At 40.4% G+C, this 16,008-nt stretch overlaps 1 protein-coding gene across 1 annotated transcript in view; it reads left to right on the top strand.

The window, feature by feature from the left end:
- The window catches only part of Pis (phosphatidylinositol synthase), a 29,727-nt gene extending 13,961 nt beyond the window's left edge, over positions 1-15,766 (top strand). Inside the window, exons 5-6 of the mRNA XM_067159265.2 lie at positions 11,807-11,970; positions 13,263-15,766. Coding sequence (XP_067015366.1) covers positions 11,807-11,970; positions 13,263-13,423 — 325 coding nt within the window. The 3' untranslated portion in view covers positions 13,424-15,766. The remainder of the gene's footprint in view (positions 1-11,806; positions 11,971-13,262) is intronic.
- Positions 15,767-16,008: the final 242 nt, after the last annotated feature.

Raw genomic sequence — 16,008 nt, 5'->3', positions numbered from 1 at the left:
CCCTTGAAGGGCTTTGGCCTATCAAGCGATCACTGCTCAGCCCGAAGGCCTGCAGATCGCGAGGTGTCGTGTGGTCAGTATGACAAATCCACTCGGCCGTTATTTTTAGCTTTCGAGACGGGACAGGTGAAGAGGCTACCGGCACTAAAAGCCATACGACATTTCATTTCAGCTAAACATAACTGTCATTATGTAATACTACTGCTGGTTCTTCAATATAGAACAATTGAGATGATTGTTGTTTGAAACCCAAACAAATTAATAAAAGCAATCTGAAAAAAAAGGAAAGAAAGTAAAAGAAATAAGGAATGGAAACAATAGACATTGAATAATGCAAGGTGAATGAATAAATTAAAACTGCTCACTGAATTATCCTCCTGTCTCGACACATACGGTACACACTCGGGTGTTGTTGACCTCTGTTTGAGTGCGAACATGTGATCGCAAGGGAGTGGAGAAGAGGGGGCGGAAATGACAATGGCGGGAACATTGCACTTGCAGCGTACTGATGATGGTGAAGTAACAACGTCTCATTGAATTATTTAAGAAAACTCCTACAAGCAAACAAGCTTGTAATATTGAAGCTCTACAGGCCTTTTCATTTAAGAAATTACCAATATTTCACCCCACTGTGGTGGCATTGGATTGCTACACTTTTCCAAGATGCTGTTGAAACATCACGCCTCATTCGTAGGACAATGCAGTGCACTAGGGCAGATAACTACCTCCACTTGTAGCGTTTTCGATAATCGTGGGGAATAAATGTCTGTAACAACAATCCAAGCGAATGGCAGCAAAAAAGATAGCAGATGGTTTTAAAGGCTCCACTGCAATGAGTTGCAGTTCAAATCCATATGTTTCAACATACTGTAGTATTAAAGGGGGAAAGTGAAACAGCTGGCATACTAGACGTGCTTGATTACAAAACAGCCAGATTATGGGGATTTTATTACCATATTTACACAAATAATACCAGCATTTTTTTAAAAATTGAGGTACGAAATTGGGGTGCGGGTTTTATTTGAGTCAATGTTGGCAATTTTTTTTCAAAATCAGCCTTCCTAAAGTTAGGGTGCGGGGATTATTCGCGTAAATACGTATTTATTTATGGTTTTACAAGTGGCAAAGTTAAGGCTTTTGGCCCTCTCTTACACTTACCCACATTCTTGGTTACACATTAGATTGTCTATTTTTACAAATTAATAACATGATGATGATGGTGATCTGGGAGAAGAGTTTTTAACATTCAGTTTGCTGTTAAAAAGAAGATGGGAATGGGATAACATATTGACTAATTTAATTCTGTATATAGCTAGATGACTGTGCATAATAATGTTGATATTTAGAATGGTGAAAAGAACAGACAAAAGCATTCTGCAAGAAATTCAAGGGAAGAGAGAACTGATGCTAATGATATAAAGAAGAAGAGCTAAATTCGCTGGCCACATCTTGTGACACAGTACCTTGCTTACCAATCTGGTGGAAGGAAAAATGACGGGAAAGAAAGGCCGAGCACGACCGAGCAAAAATTTCCTTCAAGACTTGGCACAGAGCCTTCATTATGGTTCTTACTATGAAACGTATAGGGGAGCTGTGGACAGAAAAGAATGATTGCATAGACAAGGCACTGCCTTTAGACAATGATGATGATGATGATTTACAATGGCTGGCTAATTTTCTGGGAAGCAGATCTCAGAGACTTAGAGTAGGAGAAGCATTATCTGCTATTGGACATTTAAGTTTTCATATATAAATAAATTTTACAAGTAAAGAACTGGAATCACAGAAAAGGCTTTTTGCAGATGATTTCATACTGTATAGAGTAGTAAATAAGATACAGGATTATGAGCGACTGCAAAAAGACCTTGACATTGTTGTGAGGCAGACAATTGTTAAACAGATTTGTTTTGTGTTTAGTTATAAAGGGCAAAATAAGACATACCAGTTCCTGTAAAAATGGTATTTTGAGGATTTTTTTGGTGGGGGAGGGGGGTTGTCCTAGGTTTTTTTGTAGAACTGTGGGACTATACCATGTTTTGACATTTTCATGGAAAACAGCAGAAGAAATACAGACATAAAACACAGAATGTATCAGATATGCTACAGCAGGTCACCACAAGTTACACTTCAATCAATCAGTCACTACTGATCTGCATTTAGGGCAGTCACCCAAGTAGTAGATTTCCTATCTGTTATTTTCGTAGCCTTTTCTTAAATGATTGCAAAGAAGCTGGAAATTTATTGAACATCTCCCTTGATAAGTTATTCCAATCCCTAACTCCCCTTCCTATAAATTAATATTTTCCCCATTTTGTCCTCTTGAATTCCAACTTTATCTTAAGACACCACTCAGACTTAATGTCATTCCATGCCATGTCTCCGCTGACAGTTCGGAACATACCACTTAGTCCAGCAGCTCGTCTCCTTTCTCCCAAGTCTTCCCAGCCCAAACTTTGCAACATTTTTGTAATGCTACTCTTTTGTTGGAAATCACCCACAACAAATCGAGCTGCTTTTCTTTGAATTTTCTCCAGTTCTCGTATCAAGTAATCCTGGTGAGGGTCCCATACACTGAAACCATACTCTAATTGGGGTCTTACCAGAGGCTTACATGCCCTCTCCTTTACATCCTTACTACAACCCCTGAATACCCTCATAATCATGTGCAGAGATCTGTAACCTTTATTTACAATCCCATTTATGTGATTACCTAGTTACTTACAATGATACCCATAAGGAACTTTCACCCCATCAACACAGTAATTAAAACCGAGAGGACTTTTCCTATTCGTGAAACTCACAACCTGACTTTTAACTCAGTTTATCACTTGTGGTCTGAACCAGAAAAAAATAAACACCTGATGTATCGATACGTGAGGTTACTAGGGGATTGAACATCACTATGGTGATGGTGGTGATTGTTGTTCTAAGAGGAAGTCCAACTGGGCAACCATCCCCTATTAACACTAATCTGTAGGAAAATGGACATGGTCCAATATTTCAGGAAATGAAAGCCTCCCTAGACCTCACAAAACCTAATACCAAGGGAGGTCGGATAGGATACATGAAAGAGAGGAGTCTGGCACAAGTCAGTGCCAGGACTCAGCTAAGGGCCCCATGGTCACCAACCCACGCCCTCAAGTTATTCTATTGTGTGGAAGTAAAACGTGGACTATAACTAGTGCAGAAAGAAGGAGAATAAAAACTTTTGAAACACAGTGTGTTTGTCAAAATTTTACCAGAAAGGATAAGAAACATCTTGAGGCACCCAGTACTTGTTCGGTTGGTTTCTAAGGGAAGTGTTGAGGTAGACCAATATTTGAGTAAATATATATAGGATGCAGTAGTTACTTAAAAACAAAAAGATTAGTAGAGGATAGGGTGGCATGCAACTCTGTGTCAGCACAGTGTATGGATTGATGACCCAGACAACAACATACTGTATATAAGTTTATAAAGAAAATGTATGTATTTTGTTCTTTTATAATTGGATATGTGTGTTTTTCTCATTTTCCTTAATGAAATATGCTAGTCATTACATGTAGATTGTTATTGAAGTGTTTCATCGCTTTGTGTGACGCTTTTGTTCTAGCAAAGATTGAATATTATGAATAGTTAATGCTTGACTGAGAACCGTTAGGATAATGGCCGTCTTCTCATGAATGGTCGATAACGGGTCTATTTCCATAACACTATGCATACTTAATGAAGCATTGGCACGCTTGAGTGAGAGTTGAATTTATGATCATAATTACTTAATAACCCACCAGTTAAGGTATCGCTCAGGAGGAAAGTTGACTGTTTGGGAAACTGGTTTATTTTAATATTAATGAGCGTACCCATATTGTGTTAGACAGGTCAGTGATAAGTGCTTTCTATACTCGAGAAGCAAACAACTTCATTACCATCACAATCAATATATCTTGAAATATAAGGAAGTACCTGACATGTGCATAATAAATTTATTTATATCATCATCGTTTTCATTTCCCCGTGTCCAGCTCATGCCAGGTTGGAGTGTTGAAGGCACTTCCCCACCGTTGCCTCTCCTTCCACCACTCCTCTTGAGTAATTGTATTCCAGTCCAGTTTTCTTTTTCTTATACTGTTCTTGACAGAGTCTATCCATCTTGCTCTGGGCCTCCCTCTTGCCCTCTTTCCCTCTATCTTAACCCCCAACACTTTTTTAGGTATCCTTCCCTCCTCTACCATCATAACATGTCCAAACCATCTCAATTTATTCTTCTCCATCTCATCACTCAGTTTTTCTACTCCTATTTAATTTCTGACCTCAACATTTCTTACTCTGTCTCTCCTTGCCTTCTCTACCATACTCCTCAGGAACTTCATCTCACTGGCCTGAATTTTACTCTGATTTCTTGCTATCAGTGTCCAAGTCTCTGATGCATATGTTAATATACACTGAGTGGCCAAAAGTCATAGGAAGACACTGAATGTCATGTTGATAACGAGTTGCTCCTCCGAGAGTCCTAAAATGGTAGGAATACAGGGAGGCACTGATTCTACAAGTTGTTGAAGTAGTTCTGGAGGGATATGGACCCACGCATCTTGCAGTGCTACTCACAATTGGTCTTGTGTAGTTGGTGCAGCGTTCATGGAGCATACACCAGCATTGACTGCATCCCATAAATGCTCAATTGGGGGGTCTAGAGGGCCAATCCAGGGTTGTAACTTCACTGGAGTGCTCCTCCAACCACCTTGCGTGCCACCACAGAGTGGTGACATGGTGCATTGTCCTGTTGAAATATGGCATCTCCATCAGGGTACTCTAGGGCAAGAAAGGGATGCAAATGGTCTGAAAGAATGTCCACAAAATGTGCATCTGTCAGCGTTCCCTGCAGCTAGACAATACGGCCTAATTGCAACCATGCTAACGCCGCACATACCAGAACTGGGTTACCTCCCATCTGGACACAACCTTGTTGACATGCAGGTTCCATAGCTTCATGGGGCATACGCCACACTCTTACGCAACCATCAGCTTGATACAGCTGGAACCAGCATTCATCGGACCATACAATTCGGCGCCACTCTTCCATGGTCTATTGCTGATGTTCGCGGGCCCACGCACGTTGAGGTATCAGCAAAGGGACCTGAGTTGGTGGTCGGCTGGTGTAGCCTATGTGGTGCAGTTGTCTCCTTACATCCCTGGTAGAAATGGGTTCCTGACTCCCAACATCCAACTGGGTAGTGATCTGTCTCACAGTAGACCTCCGAGCACCCAGGTTCTGCAGAGGCGACGTGATGGTCTTCCTGTGCAACGGTTTATGCGGATAGTAACATTCTCTCTGTGATATTGAAGATCCACTCTTGTCACTGTTGACCTCGGAAACCTGAATTCGGGTGTAATCTATGCAATGCTTTGACCCATGCGCCTTGTGCCAATGATCATCACACATTCAAAGTCAGTTAACTCGCGACATGTTGACATCTTCACGACCGTGGTGTCTGAGGCAGACTGCTCAGCTACGCCGCAGCACTCAGGGATCATACACGGCACATTTTCTAATGGGACACCCCTTCCCATGACTTTTGGGTAATCTCCTTACATTTCATATTTATTTATATATTTAAGTCATATATGGATAGATAGGAGAAACAAGAAAAGGAACACATTTCTAATTTTTTAACACCTGTGTTTATCTTTGTCGTATGTTTCTTCCCTTTTCCTGTCCTTATCTGGCATTCTTCTCCTTCTTCACCTCCTACATCAGGACTGAAGTTCTGTCAATATGACCTCTCGATGAGTGTTGATGCCCGCCCTCCTGATGAAGGTGGGAAACTGAAAAGAGATGGATGTAGAAGAAGTGGGATTGGTGAAGAGAAAGCCAATCTGTTTGATTATGGCACTGTATGAAGATGTGGAAATTGTCCTTGTCCTTTCTTGTTTGCATGTTTGTCCTCGTCTCCTCTTTCTGTTGCTTCCTCCTCACACACTGACCTGCCATTATGTTCATCCTATTTTGTATTCCTTTTCTTGTTCTTCTTATATACAACTTGAACTGACACTTATTCGTTCCTTTCCAATACTCATTTATATTTATGTATGGAAAGTCATGAAACAGAAATGATTTGGAAAACTGAAGACTTTTGTCTGGGGCGTGGCATTGTATAGAAGTGAAACATGGACGATAAGTAGCTCAGAAAGAAAGAGAATAGAAGCCTTTGAAATTAATTAATTAATTAATTTATTTATTCACTTGTTTGTTTATTTGTTTGTTCGTTTGTTCATTTATTTATTTATTTATTTATTTATTTATTTATTTATTTATTTATCTATCGTTAGCAGTGGCAAAGTTAATGGGGTAACGTGCCTGCCTCTTATCCGGAAGCCCCCGGTTCGATTCCCGGCTAGGTCAGGGAGTTTTACCTGCATCTGAGGGCTGGTTTGAGGTCCACTCAGCCTACGTGATTGCAATTGAGAAGCTATCTGACGATGAGATGGCAGCCCTGGTCTAGAAAGCCGAGAAAACGGCCAAGAGGATCCGTCATGCTGACCACACGACACCCGTAATCTGCAGGCCTTCGGGCTGTTGCGCCATGGGGTTTGGTTTTTGGTTTCTAGTGGCAAAGTTAGTGCAAGCTAAATTACACATTCGGAGAACATATAATGAAGAAAGAAAGCAAAGCTCAACAAACAAAATAAAAATAAATCTGGAACATAAAAAAAAAAAAACGGGTGAGTTGTCCGTGCAGTTAGGAACACGCAGCTGTGAGCTCGCATCCGGGAGATAGTGGTTTCGAATCCCACTGTCGGCAGCCCTGAAAATGGTTTTCCGTGGTTTCCCATTTTCACAACAGGCAAATGCTGGGGCTGTACCTTAATTAAGGCCACAGCCGATTCCTTCCTATTCCTAGGCCTTTCCTGTCCCATCGTCGCCATAAGACCTATCTGTGTCGGTGCGATGTAAAGCAACTAGCAAAAAAAAAAAGTAAAAAGAAATAGAGATAGTCATAATGAAAAAAGTAACATATGAACTGAAAAATATAAGCAATGCATGAAGAGAACACAATACATAACAAAGTAACAGAAATAAGTGGTCTATGTACATGAGTTAAAAGCTAAATATTATGTACATTTACACTATAACAATAATAATAACCTAATATAAATTACGTGTTACAGAAGAATACTGAAGGTGAGATGAGTAGAAAGAATCATAAATGAAGAGATACTGAATCGAATTGGTGAGAGAACAGTTTGGCTAAATTTGACGAGAAGAAGAGATAATAATAATTTCGTGTGGCTATTTCTAGCCGAGTGCAGCCCTTGTAAGGCAGACCCTCCGATGAGGGTGGGCGGCATCTGCCATGTGTTGGTAACTGCGTGTTGTTGTGGTGGAGGATAGTGTTATGTATGGTGTGTAAGTTGCAGGAATGTTGGGGACAGCACAAACACCCAGCTCCCGGGCCATTGGAATTAACCAATGAAGGTTAAAATCCCCGACCCGGCTGGGAATTGAACCCGGGACCCTCTGACCCGAAGGCCAGTATGCTGAGCATTCAGCCAACGAGTCCGACAGAAGAAGACATAGAATGATAGGACACATCTTAGGACACCCAGGACTTCTTCAGTTGGTTTTTGAGGAAAGCGTAGGTGATAAGAATGGTAGGGCTAGACCAAGGTATGAATACAACAAGCAGATTAGAGCAGATGTAAGATGTAGCAGTTACGTAGAAATGAAAAGGTTAGCACAGGATAGGGTGGCATGGATGGGCTCATCAAACCTGTCTGTGGACTGATGACTCAAACAACGCAATAATCAAGTACATACAAGCAATGTACAATAATTGTTGCACAGTGTCCAGATATCTGTGAGTAGGACAGAATGGTTTCAGAATGTACGAGGGCGAATCAAAAAGTAAGTTACACTAGCTCACTGCAAGAGCACTTTGTGTGTCGTGACTGTGACCAATGCGGAGCAAGCTACAGTAACTGCTGACACGACCTGTAGATAGGTCGTGTTGTATGTACAGAGCGGGCTAGGCTCAGTGGCGTGTCAGCTGGATGTTCACTTCAAATTGGAGGTGCGTGCAACGATCAGATTTCTATGGGCTAAACGTCTCAATTGCATGGACATTCACTGCTGTATATGGTGAGTGAGCAATTTCTTGCCCAGGTATTGTAAAATGGTGTAAGCAATTTGACGCCGGATGCACGGATCTCATGGACGAATATCACGAAGGCAGGCCCGCAACGTCCAATACCGTTGCAAATGTTGACTGTGTGGATAGGATCATTAGAGAGAATCGGCACATAATACTGCAGGAAATTGCCGGCATGCTGAACATTTTGTATGGCAGTGTGTTCTCCATTCACCAGCAACTTGGATTTCGTAATCTGTGTCAAAGATGGGTCCCACGTCTGCTCACGGGTTTTTACAAGGGACAATGTTTCCAATCATCACTGGCATTTTTGCAATGGTATTCTGTGGAGGGCAACGAGTTTCTGTGGCGAATCATCACAGCAGATGAAACATGGGTTCACCACTTCACCCCCAAAACAAAAAGATCTTCGATGGAATGGATGCACCCCACATCACCACCACGAAGGAAGGCCAAGATCCAACCTTCAGCAGAAAAGGTAATGGTGACAGTGTTCTTTGACGTGGAGGGTTTGGTGCACGTGGAATTTATGCCGAATGGAAAGACATTCAACTCGGCTTCGTATTGTCGAATGTCGAACCGGTTGTGTAAGGCAATTAAAGAAAAACATTGGGGAAAATTGAGCATCAATGTGATTTTATTGCATGATAACGCAACACCTTACATGGCCCACCAAACGTCCGAACTGCTGCAACGATTCAATTGGGAGGTATGGCTACATCCTCCATAAAGTCCAGACTTAGCGTCATGTGTTTGGTAAGCTGAAAAAAAATCTCCGCGGACGATGATTACGAAATGATGAGGAGGTGAAAGCAGCTGTCTCCAGGTGGTTATGTAGTGCTAGAGGTGATTTCTACGCATCTGGAATCAAAAAGTTGGTTGACCGTTCTGAGAAATGTTTACCGTCTCTTGGAGACTATGTGGAAAAGTGAACTTACATTGTATGTTGTCATAGCCATGTTGCTTACGTGCAGGTGGTTTCGTAAATGGCCATAACTTGGAAGTGTAACTTACTTTTTGATTCATCCTCGTAACTGGACTTAGTCAGACAAAGGTGCTGTCATCTTTGTTGTTCATGGTGGTAGTGGGTGAAATTGTGCAGGAGACAAAGGAAGAATAAGGGACATGGGAGCTGAAGGTGATGTTGATTTCAGATAACATTGTGATGTGGGGGCAAACAGAGAGAAGGTGCAAGGCCAACTGAACATACTGAGTGAGTACATTGGTAATTAAGGAATGAAAATAGGGATAGAGAAAAGCCAGACAATGACACTGACTAGAGGAGGAAGAGAAAAGAAAGGTACTCAAAAAATTGGGGGAGGAGACTTTAAAATAGTGGAATGCTCTAAGTACTTGGGAAGTTTATGACAATAATTCTTTGTAAGAATTTATTTATAATGGTCCACCTATTAATACAAGTTTAGACTATTCACTTAAATCTAAATGGTATGTATAGGTATGTTACAATTAGTACATGTTTCAACCATTGTTTGGTTATCTTCAACTAATAAATTATTATGGAAGACATTGTAAAATTCATAAAATACAAAGGGCACTAGGGAAGTTTAGCAATACGCAAAACGGTTTGCTGGACACCCCTATTATGGTGAGGGATGAAAACCAGTCTAGAAGACAGCAAGGCGCGACCTTCACACCAGTTGTTACCAAACAGTGGGATTGAAAGCAAGTTAAGATGTCAGTGTGGTCTAAAGGTGAATATCGCGCAATTATCCGCTGCAATTTTGCTCGTGGATTAACTGTTGACCAGTGCCTGGAGGATATGACTCCTGTGCTGGGGAAAGACTGTCCTCATTGGACAAAATTTTTTTCGCTGGTACAAAGAGTTCCAGAGGGGAAATTTTGGGGTTCAAGACGATCCTCGTTCTGGGCGACCGTCTGAATCAGTGACTAAGGAAAACATTGAAGCTGTGAGGAGAATGTTGCAGCAAGAGAGGCAGTTGACATATCGGCAGATAGAAGAGACCCTCCACATCCCTGCACCAGCTATTCATTCAATTCTACGTGACCATCTCCATGTTAGAAAGGTTTGTTCCCGCTGGGTGCCTCATTCACTTTCAGAGGAACAAAGGCCACATCAAGTGAAATGGTGCCGAAAAATGCTAAAACAGTTTGAAAAGGGGACTTCGTGTAACGTCAATAGCATTGTTACAGGTGACGATACTTGGCTTTATTATTACAATGTCCTAACAAAATCCCAGAACAAGGTGTGGCTGTTTGAAGATGAGGGTACTCCTGTGACTGTGCGAAAGTCAAGGCCAGTGAAGAAAAGGATTATTGCAGTATTCTTACCTAAATGGGGCATCCTGACTCGGTTTGTGCTAGAAACACAAAGGACGGTTACTGCGAAGTGGTACAGTGAGACTTGTCTGCCTTAGGTCATCCAAGCTCTCAAGCAGTTCCGTCCAAGGTCATGGCTCAACACTTGGCTCTTGCATCACGACAATGCTCCAGCACATCGTGCTAATGTAACAATGGATTTTCTTGCCAGCTCAGGGTTGACTGTGCTTGATCACCCTCCATACAGTCCTGATCTTGCCCCATGTGACTTTGCACTCTTCCCAGAAGTGAAGATGAAGCTGAAAGGGCGGCCTTTTGCATCCGATGAGTAGCTTCTGGCAGCATGGGATTAAGAGTGTGAAAATGTAACCGAAGAAAAGTGGCAGAGTTGGTTCAGTGACTGGCTTCAACATATGGAGAAGTGTATTGAGTGTGGTGGAAATTATTTTTTAAAAGTTAAAGCGTTCACTCACATTGCAAAACTTTCCTAGTGCCCTTGGTATATTAGAGAAGAGACATGAAAACATGAAATTTTGAAGGCAATAACATTTTAAAAATTCTTAAAAATAATATGCATTGTCTTCTTAATAAAGTTGGTCTGAGGAAACAGTGTGGAAGTCCCATATTTTAATAGACAGGACCAGTGCTAGTCATAAGTTCATAATAGGCTGCAGGGAACACCTCTTTTATCTTATGCCCTGGTCCTTGACATCTGACAGAGTGGTTCTAATCATGAAAATGTCAAGATGGAATACTGAATATCGGTATCATCATTACTGGGACAAAATCTCCTATGTGATAATATTTTTGGAGATATACTGACCCGCAGCGCATACATTCTGAAGAGCGAGAATACCTTGACAAGATTCACACAATATTGCACCTTAGATGACAGAACCTTACCGGCCAAAGTTCTAAGATAAAATATTTCACATAGGAGGTTTTGTCTGACAGCGACGATATGTTGTCGAGTGGTAGTAACTTAATATTATAGCTCTTCTCTTCAATCTCATTAAATGGACTCGGATGGGTTGCATTGACAATGGGATAATGACTGTCTCTTTGCCTGCTAGTACTCATTAGTGTTTATAGAGAATGGTTGCCCAGTTGTACTTCCTCTTAAAATAATAATCACCAACACTTCTTCTGCCTTCAGTTAATTCAAGCAGACAGTACTTTTGATGATTCCTGATAATGTGATCCATATATTCCAGTTGCCTCATTTTAGTTGTTGTTATGAGCTCAGGTTGACTGTGCATTCTCAGGAGTACTTCTTCATTTTTCACATGGTCTGTCCACAAGATTTTTCATTGCTGGTATACCTCAAAAGCTTGGATTCTCTTTTTTACTGTTAAAATTATGTCGATTACCTTCTGTTGCAGCTCCCTTCTCCAAGGCAAGACGAGCCACAAGTTCATTGACATGGCGGAGAATCCCATCATGAGGCTCTACTACACGTCACGTCCAGTGCTGTTCTTCATGTGTGCTGGCAACGAAGCATTTTATGCTGCCTTGTACCTATTACACTTCACTGAAGGGCCACTTTGTAAGTTCTCTTTGAATATAAATAGTTAAACATAGGAAGAAGGAACACTCAAAAGGATAATGACGGACTAATAAAGAGCAGCAGAAAAAGGAGACAAAGACAAACATGAAAGCACAAAAAGAGAACGACAGTCTTTTCTTCATACACTACTAATCTATGTATTAAAAGAGTTTTCTACAGATAGATGTGGCAAATCCATCTGTGCTGGACTGATTTGGTTCATTTTTTATTTTATTCTCTCCAGAATTACCTGCTGGTGAATCATGAGACATTGTCAAATCTCTGAGTTCAGCTAACTTCGAGTAACCATAAAATCAAATCATTAAATGATCATTCCAATAATTGCAGGTGATGGCTTATCCTAAACCGCAGTACATTCCATACTTAGCAGGTTGCTAAGCGACTAACACTTCCTTTCCCACTTAGCTTACTTCCTAGATATTTAAAAGCATCTGCTTCTTTAAAAATGTTTCCATTACACCTAACATCACTCATCGTTCTCGTATTACTATTAATTTAATTTGTATTACATCTATTATTGTAAAGTGATACAATGTAATTAATATATGTTTATTTCAGTGCCCGGTTAGATGGAAGAGAAGGTCTGAAGGCCTTAATCTTGTCAAGTAAAATAAAACATTACTAACTAACTAACTAACTAACATCCTTCATTTTTCTGTTTTCTGTACTGATTTTCATTACCTCACTTTTTGTTAAACTTATTTCCATGCCTGCTTCTTCAATTGCCCTTTACCAGGTATTTAGTTGTTCTTCCACTTTTTGTTCATTTTCTTTCCATATCATCACATCATCTGCATATGGTATGACTTTCTATCATTTGCTGTTACCCTTTGTACACTTTCCTCATGTTATCCATCACAATATTAAAGAACACTGGTGAAAGTACACTTCCTTGTCAAACTCCTCTGTCTGTTCTAAACCATTCTGATCTTTTGCCATCTATATAACACAGTTTAGACATTTGTTATACATGTTTCTAATTCTGAATTGAATTTTTCTTGACAATTCCATTCTATACAGGCCTTGCTATATCTCATCTCTTGTCTTCTAACCATGTCATAAGCTTTTTGTACATCTATGAATGCAAGTGTGATGTCTTTCCCAAATTTCCATTTCTTTTCTACTACTTGTATAGCTGTAAATATGCAACAATATTTGATCTTGCAGGTCTAAACCCTTGTTGTTCTTCTCTTAATTGTGAATGTGTCTTATTCTGCTAAAGACATAAATTAATAAGTATTACTAACGTGATTTCTTTTTCTTTCTTCCAGTGGCGGGCATCAGTCTCTTCCGAATCATCTGCTACCTGTCTGCTCCAGTGGCTATACTGAAGGCTCTCCTTGCTCTGTTGCAAGGTTTCATTGCGTGCAAGAATCTCGCCATCGTCGATGTCAAGGAGCGGGAAGTCATTCGTAATGCCAAAGGGCAGTAAGTTGTAGAGTTTGAGGACGTTTAATACATGCCAAGTTTGAGCATTTGTGAAATATTCCATGTTAGTGAAGGGCATTCCCTTTTTTTAGAGTAATATTTTGGTATAACCTGATCTGAAAATAAGCTTTTTAAATAATCTTACATTCGTATTCTTGCGTGAAATAATTCCAAAATGTGATCTCTCTCTTCATTGCCTGATTGTCACAGATGATCTTTTTATTTGGAAGGATAGTTCAGAAAGAAAAGAAAAAAATGACAACATGTTTTCAGGTGTCTCATTACTAAGTGATCAGTTCTCGTGTATGCTTGGGTCATGAATCCTCTAGCATCAACTCTTCTGTAGAAGCCGTTGCCAGGTTTCTTAGTGAACAGCATCTGTTGAGTTACTGGTGGGAAGGAATCTTCTTTGTACTGTTGTCTAGTAGTAATGGGAAAGAAGTGTGCATGTCTCAAGAAGCCCAAGAAAGACTCGTCTCGTGACCCTCTCAAGAAAAGTAAGTACACTTTTTATGTCACACAGTACACTGAGAGCAATAACATCATCATCATCATCACTAATATGAATTCCTTCCAGTGAGCCAGGTAGGATGTTTTATAACGATGTGCCTCCATTTGTTACGGTCGTGGTATGTTTCTCCATCTTTTGTAAGTGTTCTCTAATCTGGTATAACCGCCTTTTTCTAGGGCATTCAATTGATTTTCATCCCAGAATGATCTTCCCAAACTACTGCCTTGGAATTCAAGTCAGCTGCATCCACTTAACATATCCCAGCCACTTCAACCTTGCAGTATTCAGCCTTTCTTAGCCTGAACATGGGTTCAAACCCGGCAGAGGTAGTCGGATTCTTGAAGGGCGGAAAAAGTATATTCAACACTCCATGTCGTACGATGTTGGCATGTAAAAGATCTCTTGTGACACATTTGGTGTTTATTAGACAAAATTAATTAAATCTCAGCCTTAGACGCCCAAGAGAGATTCATCTAGTAGGCCTAGAGTAAAACAGAACGTCAAAATTGATGAGCACATGGTAGCGGAGGCCATACAGTTATTATTATCGACTTTTATCTGTTTATTACTCTTATATTTGGACATTTTTGTGAAGTATGCCAAACTTTGTCAATTTTAACTCACAAAACCTTTGATATTTTCTTTATTTACAGTTATATATATATATTTTTTTTAGTGTTTTCCATTAGATCTCATTGAAACAAATTAAGTGACATCTTACTGGTCCCTGCATGACAACTACACGCCAAGTTACACTGTGCAGTATGTGACTTGCAACTACCAAATTTGGTGGCCATCTTGTGATGACATCATGCACATAAGGTCTCATATTCTGGTCACATCTTGTGCATTCGTTCTTATACTTTGAAATAACATGCAGGGTATTTCCGTGATGTTGATACAGACTTTCAAGAATGCTGGAAGAGGATACGCGTTTCAATTTGAGACATGAACCCCGGTTTGGGAACGTCACATTTGCATGTTATATGCCAAAGCTATTTGTTGAAGGTTGCAGGAGTAGGTGTGGATAAGCACCTGCGAACTTGTTGGTGTACATCAGGAGGGGCTGGAAAAGTCATGCCAGGAATGCATGGCAGATGGCGTTATGTATATCGGACGTGGGTAGGCCTGATGTACGAGTGCTCTGACCACCATTTTGAACAGCCATTGTAAATGTCTCCGTAGCATGTGTACATAATGCAAAAAAGCAAGGTCATCTCTGCATATGCCATGAAGGCCCTGGGAGGGATGGAAGGTAAAGGCTTGCTCTATCCATAACCTCGGCACTTCGTAGGGAGGTACAGTGGTTAGCTATACGCCCGGCCGCCTCTGCCCCCAGGATTTAACATGGTACTCATTTTTGGTATTGGCTGAGTGAACCTCAGGCAGTGTGGAAATCTCATTTCTTAAACTTTTCATCTTCCTAACAGGGAATCGAACCCACATCCTTCTGGGCCAAACAAGCACGCCTTTACTGGCTTGGCCAGCCAACTCCTCTGAGCCTAAAAACATGTTGATAACAAGAAGAATTTTTGAAACCTCATAGAAATAGAGAGATTTTTCTTCATTTTAGAAATATCATCCGAGCAATCAGTGCATTCCAAGTAATAAATCTCATTGTAGACCGTATTGGACATCAGATATGAACATTAAAACAAGAATAATAGTTAACACCACCTTTCCAATACTTATCTTTCCTTATATTTAGGAAATAAACATTACAACAGGCATTGTAAGATGGGACATGTTTCGCTTAACAGTCGTAAGCATCATCAGCCGAAAATAAATCTTAGCCTAAAGTTAGGGCAGGGCCCTGAACCTAGTGTCCTTAACATATATGGCACCCTAATAATCAACATTTATATTTAGAAAATGAAAATAGGCTTAAAACTAGTGTGAAAAAACATAGAATGTTACAACATGGCTAAGAGAAAAACACAATCGAGTTGAGACAGAGGATAAGAACAGAAAGTACAATACAGAGCTGGTAGTAAAATAATTAAAATCATTAGGATATCATTGTTACCAGTCAGTCAATCAGAATGTTCAAACATAAAAACAAGAGTGAAAATATATAA

The sequence above is a fragment of the Anabrus simplex genome, chromosome X (assembly GCF_040414725.1).
Source record: "Anabrus simplex isolate iqAnaSimp1 chromosome X, ASM4041472v1, whole genome shotgun sequence".
Lineage (NCBI taxonomy): Eukaryota > Metazoa > Arthropoda > Insecta > Orthoptera > Tettigoniidae > Anabrus > Anabrus simplex.
Note: the sequence above shows the minus strand (reverse complement) of the source record. Positions and strands in the feature narration are given on the sequence as shown.